This window comes from Thamnophis sirtalis, unplaced genomic scaffold (genome assembly GCF_051295495.1).
Source record: "Thamnophis sirtalis isolate CommonGarterSnake01/CBP01778 unplaced genomic scaffold, rThaSir2_p1.2 scaffold_2, whole genome shotgun sequence".
NCBI classification, from domain to species: Eukaryota; Metazoa; Chordata; class Lepidosauria; order Squamata; family Natricidae; genus Thamnophis; species Thamnophis sirtalis.
In genome coordinates this window covers 65,242,201-65,265,392 of record NW_028261382.1, presented here as the reverse complement: position 1 = coordinate 65,265,392, position 23,192 = coordinate 65,242,201, and the positions used below count along the sequence as shown (strand labels likewise).

At 43.6% G+C, this 23,192-nt stretch overlaps 1 protein-coding gene across 1 annotated transcript in view; it reads right to left on the bottom strand.

Moving 5' to 3' along the window:
* DHX37 (DEAH-box helicase 37) overlaps positions 1 to 23,192 on the bottom strand; it is a 44,830-nt gene that overhangs the window by 12,491 nt on the left and 9,147 nt on the right. The window contains exons 8-21 of the mRNA XM_087705819.1: positions 22,726 to 22,839; positions 19,451 to 19,552; positions 17,458 to 17,572; positions 16,057 to 16,152; positions 14,150 to 14,229; positions 13,059 to 13,206; positions 11,190 to 11,266; positions 9,493 to 9,725; positions 7,774 to 7,885; positions 5,280 to 5,386; positions 4,516 to 4,704; positions 2,899 to 3,023; positions 2,079 to 2,195; positions 1,776 to 1,948 (exon numbers count right to left, since the gene is read on the bottom strand). Of these exons, the coding sequence (XP_087561945.1) occupies positions 1,776 to 1,948; positions 2,079 to 2,195; positions 2,899 to 3,023; positions 4,516 to 4,704; positions 5,280 to 5,386; positions 7,774 to 7,885; positions 9,493 to 9,725; positions 11,190 to 11,266; positions 13,059 to 13,206; positions 14,150 to 14,229; positions 16,057 to 16,152; positions 17,458 to 17,572; positions 19,451 to 19,552; positions 22,726 to 22,839 (1,788 nt within the window). The remainder of the gene's footprint in view (positions 1 to 1,775; positions 1,949 to 2,078; positions 2,196 to 2,898; positions 3,024 to 4,515; positions 4,705 to 5,279; positions 5,387 to 7,773; positions 7,886 to 9,492; positions 9,726 to 11,189; positions 11,267 to 13,058; positions 13,207 to 14,149; positions 14,230 to 16,056; positions 16,153 to 17,457; positions 17,573 to 19,450; positions 19,553 to 22,725; positions 22,840 to 23,192) is intronic.

The following is a 23,192-nucleotide window of genomic DNA, read 5'->3' as shown; positions in this document are numbered from 1 at the left end:
GAGAAGGAGAAAATGCCTCCGTTTTTGTGAAACACGGCTTTGTTTTTTGCAAAAATGGGATGTGGGGGCAAAGCTTCAGGAGGCCAAAAATGGCTGTATTCAGTGTATAAGACGCACCAACATTTCCACGCTCTTTTAGGGGGGAAATGGTGCATCTTATACTCTGAAAAATAGGGTAAGCTCCCATCTAGTGCAAACCAACAGCAACTGCATCTACACAACTGAAAGTCATCTGTAAAGGTTTTGTGAGGTTTTATAACAATATTATCTACTGATCATATTATATTACTTTGATACCTATTAGTAAACCAGCAACAATTAAGCATAATATACAAGGAACATTTTCCTCCCTCCCTCCCCTATTTCTTCTTCCCTTCCTTTTTCTTTCCTTCTCACCCTCCCTTATTCCTCCCTCCCTCTAGTCTTTCTTTCCTTCCTTACCTCCCCTATTCTTTCTTCCCTCTACTTTCTTTCATTTATTCTTTTTCCTCCCTTCCCTCCTTCTATTCTTTCCTTCCTTCTTTCTGTAGGAAGTTAGCACCCTCTCCTAGAAAAATGAAATATTTTAGGAAATATTAAAAAGGGCAGAATATTTTCCCCTAAAAGCGAGGCATAAACTCAGCCCCCCTCCCCACCTTTGTCAATGGACCATGAAGGCCCGGGGCCAGTCTATTCTACATAACAAAGATCTACCTCCTTCAGGCAGAGCCATAATAGGAATCCCAAAGTCCTTTCATTACATCATCACCCAGCAAAGGCTCAACCAAGACTGGGACACAGGACAGCCTACAGAGTTGCCCCTATATGGCCCCATGGGAGTCTGCCAAATAATCAGAATACAAGCTTAAATTCAAAAGCCCAGAGAGGGCATAAAACCAGGACATTCTCCGCATCTCTTCCCCTTTTCCTCCCCATGACCTCAAACCACGTGGTCCCATCCACCATCAATAAACCTTCTTTCCAAGCAACTTCCATGAATCCAGTGTCTTTTTCCCCACTTGGAACTGAACCCAGAAGGACATTTCTTCCAACAATTCCCTTCCTTATTCCTTTCTCTACTCTTTGTTTCCTTCCCTCCCTTCTTCCCTCTATTCTTTCATTCATTCCTTTCCTTCTTCCTTTCCCTTCCTCCCTCTATTCATTCATTCCTTTTCTTTCTCCTTCCCTCCCTTCCACCTTTTTCTAGTTTCTTAATTTGTTTTCTCTACTTTTAAATATGGCTTCAGTTACATCTGCATGTGTTTCAACACACTGAGTTATTCTGTCTCCTTTTTTTCCTTCCAATTTGTACATAAAACTTTTGTCAAGCCTGCAACCATCTTTTCTTTTGGATCTTTGGCCTACCACACTTCCTATTATTCTACTATGTCGTTTCTATTGTGGGAAAATGGGAGGGAGGATGGTACGGAGTTAGATGCTATGTAGCCATAACAAAATTCCTTTCTAGAAAGCTAAGGTCATCCTTTGTCTCTGCACTTGACCGGAACTGGATGGGTGCAACTGCCAGCATGGCAGTGGGAGATTGGACCATGGGATGGACTTGTGGGTGTTGGGGCAGAATCTTAAACTTTCAACTGGGTGGGGAAAACTGGGAAGCTTTCAGCTTCGGGTTTTCCCAGATGGGCCAACATGGTTCTCTTCATAAATTGGAGCTTTGCGGAATCCTTTGCCTCAGACTCTGATTTACTTTTGGATGCTATTTGGAACCCAACTTTATTAAACGAATTCCAGAAAGGGCAAAGTGCTGGCACTAAAAAGGAGTATGAGAGAGAGACCTTGTAGCTGTTCTTCCACTTCTCGTCAAGGAGCTCCTCTGCCTGGATCCTTCGGGCGACGTGATCCCCCAGTCCGGCCAGGACGATCTGCCTCAAGAAAGTGGCCTGTTCTTCCGTGGGGGGCTTCATTTGGGGGTCCACAAAGAGGTCTGCACCCGGGCAAACGGCATTCACTTGGAAGGGGACGTATACATACACACATGTGAAGGTCAAGAGACGGGTGGAGGTGGCCCCACCTGAATGAGGCTCCCAATAGAAGGAAGAGCAGAGCCCAGGGAAGAGAGCAGGTGTGGAGAGTCTTACCTGCCGTGGTGAGCTGCCCACGCAGCCGCCGGATTTCCACCATAGCCTTGTAGCGCAGGCCGTTGGTGCTACAGAAATGAGGCGTGCAACCTGCGTATTCACAAGCGCCCACGGCTCCTGCAATGACAGACTCTCACTCACCGGCAGGAAATTTCTCCTTAGTTCTAGGTCAGGGATATGGCGAACCTTTTTCACCTTGGGTGCCAAAGCCATGCGCTTGCATGCCCACCTCTATAATTTAATGCGCCCCCCCACCGCGCATGCACGCGTGACACACACACACACACACCCAGGCTGCCCCGCATACGGCTTTCTTTGAGCCTGGGGAAGTTTGGGAACGGACCTCTGGGTTGCCCATTGGGCCGGAGGGCCAAAAATCAAGGCTTAAGATCAGACAGGGCAATGCCTCAAGTGCCCTCAGAAGCTGCACAAGTTGCAGGCATGCCATAAGTTCACTATCATGTCTCTAAGCTGCTTTGGTCCTTGATTAATTGCTTCTTGTCCTTCCTTCAGGGCTTTGGAGACTAGGATGGGATGTGCTGAGATGGGATGGAATAGGGAGAGGACTAGGACAAGGAGAAGAGAAGACAGAGGGAAGGGAGGAGAGATAACAGAGTGGAAGAGAAGAAAATAACAAAAACAACAGAGCAGAAGAGAGGAGAGGAGAGAAAGGATGCAGGATTCCAAGTGTGGCCTTACCAAGGCATGATAAAGTGGTGCTAACCCTTCACGTGATCGTGGTCTCTCATCTCTGGTGGAAACCTCTAACCCCATGAAAGTTTATAGCCCCCAACCCAACTGACAAGTAGATCAGTTTTACCTAGCATCACCATGAGATCGCCCAGCTTCTGAGATGGTCCTTGGCCAGCCCAAATTCTTTGCATCTGTGCCACACGGGCTCTCTTCCCTTTGATGCTCTCCTGCTCTTCTTCATTCACGGCAGGCCTGATAAAAAAAGAGAAATGAATAAATGAAGGATTCAATCAAACAATCCGTCCATCGTGCAGGACACAGAAATGTCCCCAGGTCAGGGTGGATTTGATCTGAAACGTCGATTTAAATCATGATTTAAATCACTAGTAAAAGGGCTTGATTTAAATCAACTTGATTTAAATCATGATTTTTATATGAGCAGCTGCCATCTCTGTCCTCCTCTGACCCACTGCTGACTCACCGAGAGTCCCAATAATGCAGAATGTACAGCCTTCATGCTATGTAACTAAGCTCCATTTCATGCTAAATAAACTAAATTATTAATGTATCTGAAACAGAAACCTATCAGTTTGTCATTTGCGTTTTTTAGAGGGTGGTTGGAGGTCCTTAGTCTGCAATTTTTGGACACAGGTTAACCTCCAAGTGCTTCAACGACCCTCCAAAAGGACGCAAATGACCAGCTGTCTGCAAAGAATATACTGTCAATCCCTCCATTCCCAACCATCCAAGTCAGAGCTGAGGAAGCTTCTTGGATGAGAAGCAAAACTTCAAAGAGAAACTAGAAAGTCCAGTTGCCTCTTGAAAAAGCACCTTTGGGTCATAAAATGAGGCGAAAGTCACTTAACTGTCTTGCTTAGCAATGGGAATGATGGACTCAATGTGGTCGTACGTCAAGGACTACCTGAATTGAATCTTTAGTTATGCCTTTAAGTCAGTCTTGACTCTTCCAAATTCATGGACAAATCGGTGCCATTTTTTTAAAAAAAATTTTTTTAATTTTTTCCTTTCAAATTCATTTATAGATATACTGTACATTCTTATCTATTCATCATCAGTCTCTATACTCATTTTTACACACACAAACACAATATAGTTTGGGTCACTTTCTTGCCATCCCGTGCCTCCTTCTTATTTTGCAACAACCTTGCTCCTTCCATCTTCTCAACCTTCCTTCTCTGCCTTCTTTCCTCCTCTCCTTCCTCCTTTCTTCTTCCCCTCTCCTCCTCCCTTCTCCTCTTTCTTATCCTCTCTCTTAATTCCCCACCCTTACTTTCTCTACTTTACCCTTTCTTCTTTTCTCTCCTCATCCCCCCCTTCTTTCTGTTGTTGCCCTTATTTATTTTCTCTGATGGCTTCTCGGGTTGGCACTTCAGCAATCCCACCTTTATACTGTATTTTCATGCACTTTTCTCCGTTTACATTTTATTTCTAATATTAGTTCCACTTATGTTCATTTTTCCACTTGTATATTTACATTTGAATATTTTCTTATTTCCCCTCCCCCCTAATTTACTAATGTGTCTTCTGAGATATTTACTTCATGTTTTGTTCCTTTCTCTTTCTATTTATATCTTTTTTCAAGCCAATCGTAAATTCACCCCCATATTGGTGCCATTTTGAGAGGTGAGGTGTTTGTTTAACCCTCAAACCAGATTAGAGCCCATAAAACCAATCAAAGCAGCAATAGGCTCAGTTTCTCAGTAGTCCCCTGCCATGGCTTTACCTGTTGAACTCTTCAAACAGCTCCCTCACCGTCAAGGCCGAGACTAAGGCGATGGTGTACGGCAGGCAGTGGTGCTGTTGGCTCAAGGCCAGCATCTTGGCATAACGTGGGGCTACTGGGAAGGAGGCCATGATGACACCCAAAGGGCTGATGGGAGAGCTGAACTTGGCTTCCTGCAGCTTTTCCAGCCTGGAAGAAGGACATTTAGAAGGGAGGGAAGGAAGGAAGGTGGTTAAACTATGAAAATAAGTCAAGGATTATCTTCCCACCAAGTGCTAAAAAAATTAACTCCCTCCCACCATCTAAATGTTGTAAGTCAAGAACTACCTGTATAAAAGCATCATTTAACGATCCCATAATCCCTTGCAGGATGGAGTCTGAGCAACTGAATGGAGCTAGCAGAGTGTTTGAATGGCCGGATGCCCTTCCCTGTCACCAAATATAGAGTTTTGTTCAGCAGATATATTCGCATTGTGCCGAGAGAGAGAAATATCTGTCTCTAGCTCAGATCGAACTCACAATTCCTGATTGTGAAGTGAGAGGGCCACTGCACCACTCTAACAACTACCACTCCAAGAACTACCTGTATTATTTGGTGAAATTATATCCTAATTGATTCAACAAAGGTCAACAACGCCACACAAGGACATGTCTGAGATGGATGCCTCCAACAGATCAGATGTTGGACTGATGCAAAAGTAGATTCGGAAATGCAACCGACTGCATTTGTTCCAAATTCTTCTAGTCTCTTTCGTCTTTCATACCTTCCAGAGGTGGTAGGAGCCTTCAAGGCACCAAGGGCGATCAGCAATTCCTCTGCGGCCTTCAGGGCATCAGTGGATGGAGGGGTAGGAAACGGGAAGTTGATTACCTACAGAGAGGAAAGAGGCAAACAATGAGATGGAGCGATACGTGTGGTGGAGTATTGGGATGGTATGAGAGAAGGACCATGGGGGATGGGAGGAAGAGGGGCTCCCTAGCAAACAATTTCAGGCTTACAAGAGATAATTCCCTTTTTATAAAAAGAAAATTAATGAACAAAATTTGGAAAGAGATTGACCAGACTGAATGCAAATAGTCCTTGACTTATGACCACAATTGGGACTGGAACTTACGTTGCTAAGCGATGCAACCAGTCAGTGAGCTGTGCCTGATTTTATTATCTTTTTTTTTGCCATGGTTGTTAAGTAAATGAGAACAGAGCAGTGTCAGGGTTCCAAATAGGATCCAAAAGTAAATCAGAGTTCAAGGCAAAGTATTGCTCAAAGTTTCAATTTATTAAGAGAGCCATGTTGGCACATCTGGGAAAACCCAAATCTGAAAGCTTCCAGGTTTTTCCCACCCAGTTGAAAGTTCAGGATCTTGCTCCCACACCCCCAAGTCCATCACATGGTCCAATCTCCCACTGCCACGCTGGAAGTTCCACCCATCCACCTCCGGTCAGGTGCAGAGACAAAGGATGACCTTGGCTTTTAGAAAGGAATTTTATTTTGGCTACATAGCATCTAACTCCATACAATCCCCCCTCCCATTTTCCCACAATAGAAAATGCATAGGAGAATAATAGAAAGTGTGGCAGGCCAAAGATACAAAAGAAAAGATAGTTGCAGGCTGACAAACAGAATAAGAGTAGGAAGGGACTTTGGAGGTCTTCTAGTCCACCCCTCTGCTAAGGCAGGAAACCCTATACCATTCTGGGCAAGTGGCTATCCTGTCTCTTAAAAATCTCCAGTGGTGGAACATCTGCAACTTCTGAAAAACAATTACCGTATTTTCACCCATATAACCCGCCCACGCAAATAACCCGCCCACGCGAATAACCCGCGGGTTTTCGGGACTGTGTAAAATATTTTCCGTATACCCCGCCCACGCATATAACCCGCGACGAGTAAGAGAGAAGGGAAACAGCTGAGATGGGGGGGGGGGAAAGAAACGGAGAAAGAAGCCTGCGCAAGCTGGGGAAGAGGAAAGGAACGGAGGAGAAGGAAACAGCTGAGATCGGGGTGGGGGAAGAAACGGAGAAAGAAGCCTGCGCAAGCCTCCGATCGTGTAAAATATTTTCCGTATACCCCGCCCACGCATATAACCCGCAGGGGGCGCTGTGCAGGTAAAAAACGCATATAACCCGCGGGTTATATGGGTGAAAATACGGTAATCCACTGATTAATTGTTCTCACTGTTATGAAATTTCTCCTTAGTTCTAGGTTGCTTCTCTCCTTGATTAGTTTCCATCTGTTGCTTCTTGTCCTGCCTTCAGGTGCTTGGGAGAATAGGATAGGATGGGATGTGCTGAGATGAGATGGAATAAGAATAGGAATAGGAATGGGAAGAGAGGAGAAGAGAGGACAGGAGAGTTGAGGAAAAGAGAAGACTGGAGCAGGGAGAGGGAGGGAAGGGGAGAGAGGAGAGAATTTAGAAGTGGAGAGCAGAGGAGAGAGCAGGAAGGGACCTTGGAGGTCTTCTAGTCCAGCCCTGTTCAAGCAGGAGACCCTACACAATTTCAGACAAGTGACTGTCCAGTCTCTTCTTCAAATCTCCAAAGATGGAGTTCTGACAACTTCTGGTGGCAAGCTGTTCCACTGATTGTTCCCACTGTTAGGAAGTTTTTCCTGAGTTCCAAATTGTTTCTCTTCTTGATTACTTTCCACCCATTGTTTCTTGTCCTGCCTTCCGGGGTTCCACCACAAATGCGCGAACGACAAAAGCGCGCCTGACTAAACCGCGCTGACAAAACCGCGTCGACAAAACCACGCCGATGAATGAGCGCTGAAGTGCGCTGAAGCGCGCCGACAACAGCGCGCTGACAGAAGTGCGCCGTAACTTAAACCTAACCCTAAACCTAACCCTAAACCTAACCCTAAACCTTACCTTAACTTAAATCGCGCTTCTGTCGGCACGCTGTTGTCGGCGCGCTTTTGACATCGCGGTTTTAGTGCCGCGGTTTTGTCGGGTCACGGCCTTCCGGTGCTTTGGAGAATAATTTGTCCCCCCCTTCTTTGTGAAGCATATGGCTGTTAAGTGAATCTTGTGTTTCTCAAGTAAATCCGGCTATTCCTATTGACTTTGGATTCTGGAAAGATTGCAAACAGCAACCATGCTGTCATTTTGACCCCATGACCACAGAGAATGCTACAATGGTTGTAAGCACAAGAACCAGTCACAAGTTCACTTTTTCCGGGGACGTTGTAACTTCACAACAAACAGTTGTAAGTCAGGGACTACCTATCAAGGAAGCACCTAAAAAAATGGGACACCCACCTTCTCGATGTTCAACGCTTTCATTTGCAGAATTAAATCGTCCACAGGTCGCCTGGTGATCTCGGGAGCCGAGAACTGCTCAAAATCACTGAACACAGCCGAAGAATACAGTCTAGGGCACACAAAAAATGAGCAGTGGAGGTCAAAGCAATCCTTGAAAAAAAACCCCACCAACAACTAGTGGCTAACAAACATCCATTTTTAAAGAACTGTGTGTCAGGGTTCCAAATAGCACCCAAAAGTAAATCAGAGTCCGAGGCAAAGGATTCCTCAAAGTTCCAATCTATTAAGAGAGCCTTGTTGGCACATCTGGGAAAACCCGAAGCTGAAAGCTTCCTGGTTTTCCGCACCTAGTTGAAAGTACAAGATCTTGCCCCCACACCCACAAGTCCATCACATGGTCCAGTCTTCCATTGCCACAATGACAGATTCCACCCATCCAGTTCCAGCCAGGTGCAGAGACAAAGGATGACCTTGGCTTTCTAGAAATAATGTTGTTATGGCTACATATCACCCAACTCCACATAATCCCCTCCCATTTTCCCACAAAAGAAAGTATACAGTAAAAAGTGTGGCAGCTTGAGGGGGAGGGGGGATTATTACTATTATTGTGGGGTCCTTGGTGCTCTCTGAGCTTGGTGGTTTTCTTGCAGACATTTCATGACCCGACTAGTTAACATTATCAGTGCTAGAAAGAAGTAGTGTTTTCTCTCTGTTTATCCATGGTAATCTTCGATCTACAACAGTTCATTTCGTGACCAAAGTTACAATGGCACTGAAAAAAGTGACCCATGACCATTTTTCACACTTACAACCTTTGTAGCATCCCCATGATCAAGATTCAGATGCTTGGCAACTGGTTCATACTTATGACCGTTGCTGCATCCCAAGGACAGGTGATCACCCTTTGCGACCTTCCGCTAAGCAAAATTAACGGGGTAGCCAGGTTCACTTAACAACTGCAGTAATTCACTGAAAAGCTGTGGCAACTATGGTTGTAAAATGGGCCAAAACTCACTTAACAAATTTCTAACTTAGCAACATAAATTTTGGGCTCAATTTGTGGTCATTAAGTGGAGGACCGCCTTTATACAAATGGCTTGCCCTGTCATACCAGAACAACAGTGAAGCAATAAAACAGACTAATAAAGAAGATAGAGGAACATGGTGGCTCAGTGACTAAGACGCTGAGCTTGTCAATCAGAAAGGTTGGCAGTTAGGCGGTTCAAATCCCTGGTGTTGCGTAACGGAGTGAGTTCCTGTTACTTGTCCCAACTTCTGCCAACCTAGCAGTTCAAAAGCACATAAAAAATGCAAGTAGAAAAATAGGGACCACCTTGGATGGGAAGGTAACAGCGTTCCGTGTGCTTTCGCCGTTTAGTCATGCCGGCCACATGACCACGGAGACGTCTTTGGACAGCGCTGGCTTTTTGGCTTTTAAACGGAGATGAGCACCGCCCCCCTAGAGCCAGGAATGACTAGCACATATGTGAGGGGAACCTTTACCTTAATAAAGAAGATTCCCATCAACAAAGAGAGAACTAATCATTACTAGATAAAAAATAAGGGGACCCCCCCACTCCTTTCTAGCACTGATGATGTTACCTAGTTGGATCATAAAATGTCCACAAGAAAACCAGCACCGAGGACATTTGGGCCACATTTGGGCATTCCTGATTTTCAGCTCTGTAAAGAAGAAGAAAAAGCAAGTTAGCTGACCTGTAACAGTGGCCTGGCTCCGTTCGGCCGGCTCGGCCTGCCCGCTGGTTGGCTGAAGCCTGGGACGTCCACACAACCTTGAAGGATGAGATGCCGGTGACTTTGTCGTAGAACCGTTTCTTGACCTTCCCGCAATCAACGACGTATTTGATGCCCGGGATGGTCAGAGACGTCTCCGCCACGTTGGTGGCCACGACGCACAGCCTGGTCCCAGGTGGAGATGGCCTGAAAACCTGAGATGGGCACAGGTTTCAACAGATGAGAAAAAGCAACCATCTCACCAAAGACAAGAGAATGAAGTCTACTAGTCACCCCTTCCACAAGGAGCATTTGTGATAATGCTCTTCATGTTGGGAAGAGCTTCAGGTTTCCTGCCAGCCATGTCCTATTTGTCAAGGCTCCATTACTGGGTTATCCTAACCCTTGCCATTGCTTGTCAGAAGGTCGCAAAAGGTGAACACACGACCCTGGGAGACTGCAATTTTTACAGAGGCATGACTGAGAGCGTTTTAACAAACTGCATCCCTGTTTGTTTTGGGGGCTGCAGTGCCTCAGATAGAAAGTCCCTACAGAGAGTGGTGAGGACAGTAGAGATTATAGGAAACTCACTTCGTGTTATTCAGGATACTGCTTAGAAGCACTATGCGCTTAGAGCTCAAAGCATTGTTAGAGACCCCCACACACCCACTTCACGGCCTGTTTCTGTTGCTCCCCTCTGGGAGGAGGTCTTGAAGTATTTCTAGTAGGACTACCAGATTCTATAACAGCTTTGCTCCCTACGCCACCCATCTGGCAAACTCGCAAGATTCGTTCTGCTCACCACGTACATTTATACATCCGGACTAGTTGTTTCTCTGTGCCATATAACATATGTGGGTATATACATAATTTTGTATTTATTTTTATTTTTGTCATGTTTACGTAGCATATATTGGGGATGGTGACCCTTTGACAGCTGTATGCAATGAAATTTCATTTTAATGAAATGTACAGGTGAAACTCAAAAAATTAGAATATCGTGCAAAAGTTCATTTATTTCATTCAGTAATGCAACTTAAAAGGTGAAACTAATATATGAGATAGATTCATTACATGCAAAGCAAGATAGTTCAAGCTTGGTTTGAAAAAGATGAGAGACATGAGAGCAACAATGCAGAAGAACTGAAGGCCGCTATTGAAGCATCCTGGTCTTCCGTAACACCTCAGCAGTGCCACAGGCTGATAGCTTCCATGCCACGCCGCATTGAGGCAGTAATTGCTGCAAAAGGGGCCCAAACCAAGTACTGAGTACATGCTTATACTTTTCAGAGGTCCAATATTGTTCTATGTACAATCCTTGTTTTATTGATTGCATGTAATATTCTAATTTTCTGAGATGGTGCATTGGGGTTTTTCATGAGCTGTAAGCCATAATCATCACAATTATGACAAATCACGGCTTGAACTATCTTGCTTTGCATTTAATGAGTATTATCTCATATATTAGTTGCACCTTTTAAGTTGCATTACTGAAATAAATGAACTTTTGCACGATATTCTAATTTTTCGAGTTTCACCTGTAAGTTAGTGAAGTGTAAGTTAGTGAACTTAGTGTAAGTTCAAAAGGACAATAAAGTTATTCTGTCTAGAAATGTTCATAAGTATAGACAGCTTTTCCGAATGTACCCCAATATTCCTACAAGGGTGTTTAATCTTACCTTGGCTTGTTTTTCAGGAGCCAGCAAAGAGTAGAGAGGAAGAACGTAAAGAGGGTGGGAAGAATCCGGTTTTTCACCTGCATTCAAATTATAAACAGGGAAAACATATACCGTATTTTTTGGAGTATAAGACGCACCAAGATTTTGAAGAGGTAAATAAAAAAAACAAAAACGTTTTTGCACTCTGCAGGCCTCCCAAACCCTCTGCATGGCTCGTTTTTTTGTGAAAAATGGGGCATGCAGAGGGTTTGAAAGGCCTACAAAGTTTTCCTTGGGGCTGGGGGGCAAAAACGAGCAAAAAACAGGGCGTGCGTAGGCTTTGGGAGGCTTGTAGAGTGCTCTTGGAGGCTGGGGGGGGGGGGGGAAGACTGAGCCATTTTTCATTCATTTCTGCCCTCCCCAGCCACCAGGAGCACTCTGGAAGCCTCCTAAAGGCTATGCACGGCCATTTTTGCAAAAGGGGTGGGGTTTTAGGAGGCCAAAAATGCTGTATTCGGTGTATAAGACGCACCCAGATTTTCAGCCTCCTTTTTGTGGGGGAAAGGTGCATCATACTCTGAAAAATACAGGTATCTAAGTGCTGAAAAGATTAGCCTGCTAGGTTATTAGTAGTATAATATGTATTTTCCAGACACAGTAAGAAAACTACTATTTTTTTAACTGTTTGATCATTAACCTTACACGTTTTTATTTTAATTGCTCACATCTGTGAATCCTCGGGAAATAAGGCAGTATAAAAATATAAATATAACCAGTAAATAAATAAGTTTCAATTTGTTTTTCCAAATAAGAGCTAAGAGGCAATGGAAGAAGAAAAAGCAGCACCTATTTTTCTGGCAGCTTCATGAGAACTAGCTTCTTTGTGATTTTATTTGAGAGTCATATTGAGCATAAAACTAACAGGGTGTTTACTTTACAAACAGGGACACTCAACCTTAAAAAAACATCTCCTGTTATTAAAGGCAGATCAACATCTTTGAGGAGGTGATATAATAAGGTGCTAACTTAACATTCGTGGTTTGTTGAATAAGCCAGGGTTTGTTTTTCTATGTTGATATGAAGGCAAGATCTGTCCATAAAACAGAAAAAAAGAGGCTGCATCACATAGTGCCTCATCTTATTATGCCTCATGTGGTTTGATCGGCTAATCATGATTTAAAATCTCTCTGGTCTTCTGTGCAAACTCAGCCAACTTTTAAAGTGTTGTGGCCCACCAGCTGTCAGTGGACCAGGTGGCAGATTTGGACGATGAGGAGGTTGGGGAGGAACTTGGGCCAGTTTTGGAGTCTGGGGAAGGCTCTGATGGATGCTCTGCGTCGGGCACAGAGATAGAGCTAGAGCCGTCCAACATTTCCCAGCTATCGGAGAGGCAGCTGCCTTTGGAGGCTGAGATAAGTGGGGAGGAAGAACAGCTGGGGCCTGTTCCAGATGCATGTATGCACAGAGCTGTCAGGAGAGGGAAACAACAGGGGTTAAGGAGTCGACTTGGGAAGCAAAGCACACGTGGATGCTGAATGGCCCTACCCTGACTGGGGAATAAATAGAAGGAAAGGGCAGTGGTGGTCGTAGGAGACAACAGTTCGTATTTCTGAAGATTTTACTCATTGTGTTTCATGCCACAAAAACTGCTTGCCAGAACTTAATTTGCAGCCTTTCAGCTGGGAACTCATGGCCTGGCAATTATCCCAAGGAAATGATAAGGTCTGTTACTGCAGTTAACTCCTTGAAGGATTATTGCCTGGACTTTTTGGTGGATGAATGCAATTAATTCACAAAAGGTAAATAAAGAGGGTTCTTTTCGTGTCCAAGAGTCTGTTTCTTGCTTCTGCTAAGGCTGGGTCAGAACACAAAGGCTCAGAAAGGACAAACCTCCTTGCAGACAATCTTCGCCCAGATCAAGGTCGAGATCCGAACCAGCCGAGTTCGCTTCTTCATCATCTTCCGCGGCCTCTCGGTCTTCGTCTCCTTCGGCGATCGGCACAATGGAATAATTATCGAGATCAATTTTGGGCAGGGTCTAGAAAGAAAGAGACAAACAACAACAACTTCAAAGACTTGACATCCTTCTAGATTTAAAATTTAGAAGTAGTAGAATAACAAGAGTTGGAAGGGACCTTAGAGGTCTTCTAGTCCCTGCTTAGGCATAAAACACTGCACCACTTCAGACAAATGGTTATCCAACATCTTCTTAAAGACTTCCGGTGTTGGAGCATTCACAACTTCTGGAGGGAAGCTGTTCCACTGATTAATTGTTCTCACTGTCAGGAAATTTCTCCTTAGTTCAGGTTCCTTCTCTCCTTGATTAGTTTCCACCCATTGCTTCTTGTCCTACCCTCAGGTTCTTTGGAGAATAGTTTGACTCCCTCTTCTTTGTGGCAGCCCCTGAGATATTGGAGCATTGCTATCATGTCTCCCCTACTCCTTCTTTTCATTAAACTAGACCTACCCAGTTCCAGCAATTATTTTTTATGTTTTATCCTCAAGTCCCCTAAACATCTTTGTTGCTCTTCTCTGCACTCTTTGTAGAGTCTCAAAATCTTTTTTACATCGTGGTGACTAAAACTGGATGCAGGATTCCAAGTGTAGCCTTACCAAAGCATGATAAAGTGGTATTAACGTTTCACATGATCTTAAGATCTATTTGAAAAGTACGAAAATATCCAATCATCTAAAGCAAGAAGATAAATCAGATTCTTATCATTTAGTAGACAGAATGTACTAAAGGAGATGAATGTGCAAAACTAAGATATTTGGTGGGATTTTTTTAAAAGAAAGAGAAAATATAGGTTGTCCTTAACTTATAACCATTTATTTAATGGCCAAAGTTACAGTAGCAGTGAAAAAAGTGACTTACAACTTGCGCCTGTAACTTTTGCAGCATACAAAATGGTCACGTGAGCAAAATTTGGGCTCTTGGCAACCAGCCTGCATTTGTGACAGTGCAGGAAAATTTAGCTTACTTGAAGAGCATGCTTCTTTTTCTGTCTGGATTTCTTAAACCTTCTGATGGCTTCTACAGAATTGTCCTCATCTTCAGAGCCTACAAAGAGCAAAGCCACATCTTTCTCAATCAGGACTATAAAATGTTAGTAGAACTTCCAGAAATCCCCAGCTAGCACGGATGGACTTCAACTCCCAGAATTCCCCAAGCAACATAGATGGACTTCAACTCCCAGAATCCCCCATTCAATATGGACTTCATCATCTATAATTCCCCAGGTAACACGAATGGACTTCAACTCCAAAAATTCCCCAGGAAATGTAAATGGACATTAACTTCCATAATTCCCCAGCCCACATGGATTTCAACTCCCAGAATTCTCCAGGCAACATAGATGGATTTCAACTCCCAGAATTCCCCATCCAATATGGACTTCATCATCTATAATTCCCCAGGCAACATGGACGGACTTCAAATCACAGAATTTACCAGGAAACATAGATGGACTTTAATTCCCAGAATTCCCCATCCAATATGGACTTCATCACCTATAATTCCTCAGGCAACATGGATGGATTTCAATTCCCAGAATTCCCCATCCAATATGGACTTCATCACCTATAATTCCTCAGGCAACATGGATGGATTTCAATTCCCAGAATTCCCCATCCAATATGGACTTCATCACCTGTACTTCCTCAGGTAAAATAGATGGACTTCAACTCCCAGAATTCCCCATCCAATATGGACTTCATCATCTATAATTCCTCAGGCAACATGGATATACTTCAACTCCCAGAATTCCCCAGGAAACATAGATGGACTTTTAATTCCCAGAATTCCCTAGCCAACATGGATGGACTTCCAACTCCCAGAATTCTCCAGGCAACATGAATAGATCTCAACTCCCAGAATCCCCCACCCACTATGGACTTCATTACCTACAATTCCATAGGCAACATGGATGGACTTCAACTCCCAGAATTCCCCAGCCAGCAGGGGTGGACCAACTCCCATTTTTTTCCAGTCAGCACAGATGAACTAACTCCCAGAATTCCCCAGCACGCCCATCCATTCTGGCTGGGGAGTTATGGGAGGTGAAGCGTTCCTCTCTTAAAGTGGCCAGAGAGAAACAGCTCCAGAGTGAATGATTCAAAAAGCCAATTTAAGAGTGATAAAGATGGGGTTTCACAAATCACCGGATGTCAGAGTCATTTCAGAGAGGTGAAAGAGTGGAGAAAAATCAATTGCCACAAGACTACAACAGTTCATTTAGTGACCGCTCAAAGTTACGACATCACTGAAAAAAGTGACTTGCAAGCGTTTTCACACTGATAATTGTTGTAGCGTCCCCGTAGGTCACATCATTATAATTTGGATGCTTGGCAACTCGTATTTATGACAGTTGCATATTTATGACTCGCAGTGTCCCGGGGTCATGTGGTCCCATTTTGTGACCAGCAAAGTTAATGGGGAATGCAGATTCACTTAGCAACCGAGTTACTAAGTTAACACGGCAGTGGTTCACTTAACTATCAAGGCAAGAAAGGTCGTAAAATGAGGCAAAATTCACTTAACAACTGCATCAAATAGCAACAGAAATGTTGAGCATCATAAGTCGAGGACTACCTGTATATTTTCTGCTCTTAGCAAAGAAAAAAAAACAGCTGTGTATCATCCCTAAAGATTTAAACCAGGTCACCTACCGAGAAATGCAGAGCACAGGTAAATAAACTGATGCTTGAATTTACACCTCGCACAATCCCTTGGCCAAGTTAACACCACAAACTTCTGGATGGCCTCTGGTTGCCCCCTCCCAGAGCAAAGAAGAAAAGGCTGCATTAACTGGCCCTTTTTCGCATTGCTGTTTGAGAAAGTCTTAAATAGGAGGACAACAGGAATAAATTTTAAGAGGGCAAAACTTACCCGGGGTTGCATTTTTGCAAAAAGGGAAGGACTTCCTCAGCCTCCGACATAGAGAATGGACTTCGGCCTGTCCGGTTAAGAACACCAAAATGCCCCCTGCGAAAGGGAAGGAAGGAAGGATGGCATTTTAAATGGGACCACCTAAGGCAGGGGGTCTCAACCTTCCTAATGCCGCGACCCTTTAATACAGTTCCTCATGTTGTGGTGACTCCCAACCATAAAATTATTTTATATTTTCTGTATTTTTTTTTTAAAATATGTGTTTTCCGATGGTCTTAGGCGACCCCTGTGAAAGGGTCGTTCGACCCACAAAGGGGTCCAGACCCACAGGTTGAGAACCGCTGACCTAAGGGAAAGTTGCAAAGACCGTAGAACACCTGTCTCCCCCCAAAATGAAAACCTCCTGCTCCCTTTGCAGAGTATCAAAATGTTTAAATACTGAAAGACCTGGCTGGGGATGATGGGTGTAAGGATCCAGCTTGGGGGGGGGGGCAGCTTTGGGGAAGCAGCAGAGAGGAACTTTAAAGGGAATATTTGTAGTTCAGGGTTGATCTGTGCAGTCCTTAGTGCTCTGTGAGTTTGGTTGTTTTCTTGCAGACATTTTATGACCCAACTAGATAACATCATCAGTTTTAGAAGGGAGTGCGGTGTGTGAAATAGAAGAGAAGGAAAACAGGAAGAGGATCCTTGGTGCTCTGTGTCAACTCATAAAGTTGCCATGGTGAGAGAAGGGGGGAGGAGCGCATTCCACCCATACCTTCGGCTAGAGTCAGATCTCAGATTACTACAGCAGGCTTGGAGGGGTGCACCACATTGGGGAATGTGATTTATGACACAGACTGAGAGGAGGGAAGGAACAGGGGTAAAGTTCAGCTGTAATTCAAATGAGGCTTCGATCTGACTGCAATACGGTATTACCAAAATGGTGCTCCTAATAAATGACTGGTTTTCTTTTGAAACTTGGCTGGAGGCTAATTAGGGCATCCTTCGGAAACCTGACTCTCTGAGCTTGCTGGTTTGCTTGCAGACATTTCATAGCCCAACTAGGTAACATCATCAGTGGTAGCAGGGTGCAAATCCTACTTCTTTCTAGCACTGGTGGTGTGACCTAGTTGGGTAATGAAACGTCTGCAAGAAAATAACTAAGCTCGGAGAGCACCAAGAATCCCAGAGTTGTCCTCCTCTTTGCAATCCCTACTTCTTTCTAGCACTGATGATGCTACCCAGTTGGGTAATGAAATGTCTGCAAGAAAATAACCAAGCATCAAGATTGGAACTTCACTGCTTCATTGCCAGGGAATTACGTGCTACTAAAACTTGAATGCTTTGCAAAGACAACATTTTCTTGCCTAGGTATCTCTTTAGGCAACTGTTGTTGGTTTTTTTAATCAGCCCCCTGACCTGGAGGAAGCATTCGGTGAATTTTGCAGACTTTCCGGAAACATTCCCCGCTGTAATCTTCCAATGGGGTCCTTTTGTTGAAATGAACAGTGACTGGAAACTGCCTTGCATCCACCTGACAGAGAAAAAAGACCATAGGTAAAACAACAACAACAATGTGCTAAATTGCAAGAAGACACTAAAACAATGGTCTGAAGCCCAATTAAATTACCGTATTTTTCAGAGTATAGGATGCTCTGGAATATAAGACGCACCTTAGTTTTTGGGAGGAAAATAATAATAAGAAAAATTCTGCTTCTGCCTACCACTGTGATGGCGAACCTATGACACGGGTGCCACATGTGGCACGCGGAACCATTTGTTAAGGCACACGAGGCGTTGCCCTGTCAGCTCCAACGCACATGATGGCCAGCAGACTTCAGTCTTCATAGCCTCCAGAGAACGAAAAACGGCCCAATGTGGAAACCGGAAGTTCAGGAACAGACTTCCAGGTTGCCTGAAGGGCCATTTTTCGCCCTCCGGAGGCTTCAAGGAACCCTCCTGAAGCCTCTGGGGGGTGGGGAGGTAGTTTTTGCCCTCCCCAGGCTACTAGAAAGCCTCTGGAGCCCGGAGAGGGTGGAAAACGGGTCGATCATGCGCAAAAAGTGGGGGAGGGCAGAGGTCGCACGTGCATGCATGGGAGGGGGGTCGCACATAGAATTATGGGCCCCTGCATGACCCCCTGCACTGCTCCTGCTTTTGGCATTCGCTGGCAAATAGGTTAGCCATCCAGCATCCATGGTATTCAGCTGACACATGGGAACAAGGTCAGCCAATGAGGGCTATTTGGACGCTGAAATATGAGCAACAAGGAGCCTGGCTTAGCCGAGAACTGAAAGTGAAACTGCTTGTGTTTTGCTTGCAGTTACCGCTACCTTGGAAAACCTGCTTTTGGTAATGTATTGTATATTATTATGATTTTGAATCCTGCTCAATCAGTTACTGTGCTTTCTGAATGTGATTGCTGCTGCAAACTCTGACCAGCCAGGTCAGCTTCAGCACTTATTGCAGCCTGATTCAGCACAGTTGAGTCAGAACTGGAAAGGCCCGCTAGTGGCCAGCAGAGCTGGCAGCAGACTCGGGCAGTGAGGAGGTTGGGGAGGAACCTGGGCCAGTCCTGGAGTCTGGGGAAGACTTGGATGAGGGCTCTGTGTTGGAGGCAGAGAGAGGGCCAGAGCCCTATGCCAATTATCAGCTGCCTTCAGAGTCAGACATAAGTGAGGCAGAAGAACAGCTGGAGCCTGTTCCCATGTGCGCATGCGCAGAGTTGCCAGACAAAGGGAACAACTAAAGAAATTGGGAGCAAGGCCACAGGTGGACGATGAATGGCCCCTCCCAGAGGAAATAAAAGAGGAGCAAAAGGGGGGTGGAATTTGCAGGAGACAATTAGTTTGCTTCATTGGTTCGTCACCCTCCGAGACTCCTAGACAAGTTCTGCAGATATCGGCCTGGCAGCTCTCCAAGCCAGATAAGGTCTGTAACTGTAAATCCTCCCTTGAAAGAGTTTGCTGGATGTGAATGAGCAGAATTCACAGTAAATTAATAAAAGGGGTTTTTGCTGAGACAAGGAATTTGCTTCCTGCTCTTGGAAAGCCTCGGTCGGAACACTTTGGAACGAGATTGGTAAAGAGGGTTGTATTGAAGTAAAGAAAGCCTGTGAAAAATGTTCTAAACGAGCCAAGGTGGCGCAGTGGTTAAATGCAGCACTGCAGGCTACTGCTAGATCAGCAGGTCAGCGGTTCAAATCTCACCGGCTCAGGGTTGACTCAGCCTTCCATCCTTCCGAGGTGGGTAAAATGAGGACCCAGATTGTTGGGGGCAATATGCTGACTCTCTGTAAACCGCTTAGAGAGGCCTGAAAGGCCTATGAAGCGGTATATAAGTCTACTGCTATTGCTATTGCTATTGCTAAAATCTCATTTTTCCTAACCCCCACCCCCCACTCCTTTTTCACCTGGATAACTGGAGGAGGAACAGGAAACAGTTTCTGGTTAGCGGTGAAATCCTCAACTCGTAGCGTTGCAGACATGATGATCAGTTTCAGCGGCTGCCCTTTCTGACAACGAAAGAGAAACGAAACGTTCAAAGGTTGGGTTTTCATGGCAGAATTAAAGATTAGAAAGATTTTTTTTGGAGGGGGGACAAGAGGAGGAAGGCGAAGTATCCGTATAGGCTTTCCCTTAAATCTAGCAAACGGTTTTAGCTGGCTATTAGCTTGCTTGAAGACAAATGAAAGGGACCTTGTAGGTCATCTAGTCCAACCTCCCCCTCGCCCAAGCAGGAGACCCTACACCATTTCTTTTTTTTTAATAACATTTTTATTTTCAGACAAACACAAACACACAACACATATAACATAAAAGCCTCTTCAATTACACACAGTGTGTCAATTGGTTACAAAATCTTTCTGTGTCCTGTCTGTGGTCCTCAAATTTTACCAAAATTTACTTATTGACAATCAAGATATCTTTGTATACTGTACATTGTTATTATGCTTCATCCTATTCTAAGTCATTCAATCATTTTAGCATTGATAACATTCTCTAATAGTTTCCAATTCCATGTTTTTCCCCATTGTTAGTATCATCAATCTAATATACATGTATACAAATTGTTATACTTATTAAACATCCATTAAGCCCAGCTATTATTACATCCTTTCAACATAAGGCATATTAAATTTAACGTATTTATATTATGACATTTTATTACATCACCCGAGATCATCCATTATTAAGATAGAATATAAATATTTAGAATATAAAGATATTGCATCTTTATATTCTATTCTATATAAAATTGTTTTAACTTTTATAAAAAGGCTTTTCAACATCATCTCCATAATCCTCACTTACAGTTTGTATAAGATTTCATATTATCAATCTAGTATATATAAATACTTTGTTATCATTATTAATCATTTATTTGACTATAGCCAGTATTATGTTGTATATAGCACTCAAAATTTAACTACATTTAACTAAAAGTTATTGTGACATTTCATTTCATCATCCTGTATCCTTCCAGAGATAGTGTAGTCCAATATCTCTTGCCATTTGTGAAGTCTGTATTCTAAATGTTTTCTTGATAAGTCTTATGTGGACTTCTCTTAAGAACCTGTTGTTCATTATAAGAATTCGAAACCCGTTATCTATTCTGTTTATCAGCTACATTCGAAATGAAGATCCGGTTCATCAATTTCTCCTTTCCGTATTTCACACCTGTCATTTCCTTCCACTCTCAGTTTGCTATCAGTGTCAACAATTTTCTTATCACTTTCATATGTCTGTTATTTTTTTCAGCTCTGTCCTCAAACTGTCCCTGTACTTTCTGTATTTTGATCTATAATTTCAAATCTCTTTTCAATTCTCTCTGTAATTATTACAACTTTTTGAATTTCTAAGAAAATTCTTTGCATAGTGCCTTTTCTTCTTCACATTGTGCCATTTTCCAGGTTATAAACATTGCCAAAATATCTGAGACTTTTTAGGTCAAACAAATTCAGTGGAGTTTATCAAATCCAAGTTTTCTCTTTCCTTCAAAGGAACATCTGTATCAACAAAACATTTCCCACTGAGCCTTTCAGCAAACAAAGCTTATAGCTTTGCAATATCAGATATTGCCAAACCTCTAGCCATTAGATGGCAGTGTTACCTCTTTTCCATCAGTTTCTGTCTCTCTGTCCGGGAGAGAAAAAAAAACTGTAAAAATTACACTGCGTCCCAGCCTTACTTATGAGAGAAGCAGCTTTTAAACCACGAATACAAAAAATGGAAAAAGTATAGAGGAAGAAGGAAGAAAAAGAGACCACTCCAGTTTAAAAGCAAGAGGCATTTGTAAAGAGTCCATCCACAGAAAACAAATAAAGTTAAGGTAGAGAAGATAACACGCTAGTCTTAAACCAGAGTTGATTCGCGGCTTGTTTTCTTCTATCTTCAATTTTATTTTAAATTCCAACTCTTTTGGGTTTTCCCTTCTCTAATAATAAATTTTTTTCTCACCAATTCGACACACACTCCTGCACAGCTTCTGTTTCAGAGACTTGTCCCAACCTTCTGCAGCCATTTTGGTTGCTTCTCTTGTAGCTGGCAAAAAGAGCTTTCTCCTGGCTCAATCAGGGGCTTTGCGATGCCCCTGAGATCAGCAGGACATGCTCTTCTCTATCACTGTTCCTTCAGAACAGTTTAGGTCCAAAAGGACCATCCAGAAACAGAGATATCAACAGCAATCCTGGAGACCTAAGATTGCAAGTTGTGTCGTTGCAATGCCTAGCCCTGCCCATCTCAGACAAATAACCAATCAGAGGTGAGCCCTCACCAACCTCAACCAATCGGAAGCCAGCTTGGCTAAAGAGCAACCAGAAGTCCTGAAGACAGGATCCCAGTCAGTTGCATGTAGATGACTGAAGAGCTCATCCAAAGTTACTGGTGAAACATCAGATAATTTTCTCTGCTGGACCACAATAGTCAAATGCTTCCAGAAAAATCCTACAAATTCCCCAACCAAACCAAAGATTTTTCATCGACTTTCCGGGTCTATATTTCTGCTGTCTTGCCCAGTGTTTTTCCTTCTTAAAGAGTTTGCCCAATCTTGGGACCTCACTTCCCTGCTTCGGAGAGAAGAGTTTCTGGTTTAACAAATTTTAACAGATTAACAGAGTTGGAAGGGACCTTGTAGGTCATCTAGTCCAACCCCGCACCCAAGCAGGAGACCCTACACCATTTCTGACAGATAGCAGTCCAATCTCTTCTTGAAAACCTCCAGTGATGAAGCTCCCACAACTTCTGAAGGCAACTTCTGTTCCATTGGTTGATTGTTCTCACTGTCAGAAAATGTCTCCTTATTTCTAGGTTGAATCTCTGCTTGTTCAGTTTCCATCCATTCTTCCTTGTCCGGCCTTTGGGTGCTTTGGAAAATAGCCTGACCCCCTCCTCTCTGTGGCAGCCCCTCAAATACTGGAAGACTGCTCTCCTGTCTCCCCTGCTCCTTCTCTTCACTAGACTAGCCAGGCCCAGTTCCTACAACTGTTCATCATATGTTTTAGTCTCCAGTCCCCTCATCATCTTTGTTGCTCTTCTCTGCACTCTTTCTAGAGTCTCAACATCTTTTTTATAGTGTTGTTACCAAAACTGATGAAGTATTTATCACCAAGTAAGACACCTTTCGATTAAACTGAGCTCAGTGTGGAAATACTGCCTACATTGAATGAATTCCTTCTTTCTGCTTTACCTTGGCTCGAAGAGGCACGATGCGAGATAAAAGACCAATTAAGATATCAGTATAGACGCTCCTCTCGTGGGCTTCGTCCAGAATTATGACGTGGTATTTGGATAACAAAAAATCCTGAAAAAAAAATTAAGAGGTGGGAGAATTAGGCCAGAAAAACCCAAACCAACAGAACATATACAGACTCGTATGGTTATTAAGTGAATCCAGGTTCTGTTAAGCAAATTGTACAGTCATTAAGTGAATCCATTGAGTTTGTTTGTCGGAAACTGGCAGGGAAGGTCACAAATGGAGATCACGTGAGCCTGGGACACTGCAGCCGTCGTTAAGTGTGAACCAGTTGCCAAATGCCCAAATTTTGATCAGGTCACCATGGAGACAGTGCAACCATTGTAAGTGTGAATACCAGTTATAAGTGTGAGTACCAGCTGTAAGTCACTTTCTTTGCAGGTGACAGTAAGCTGGCAGAA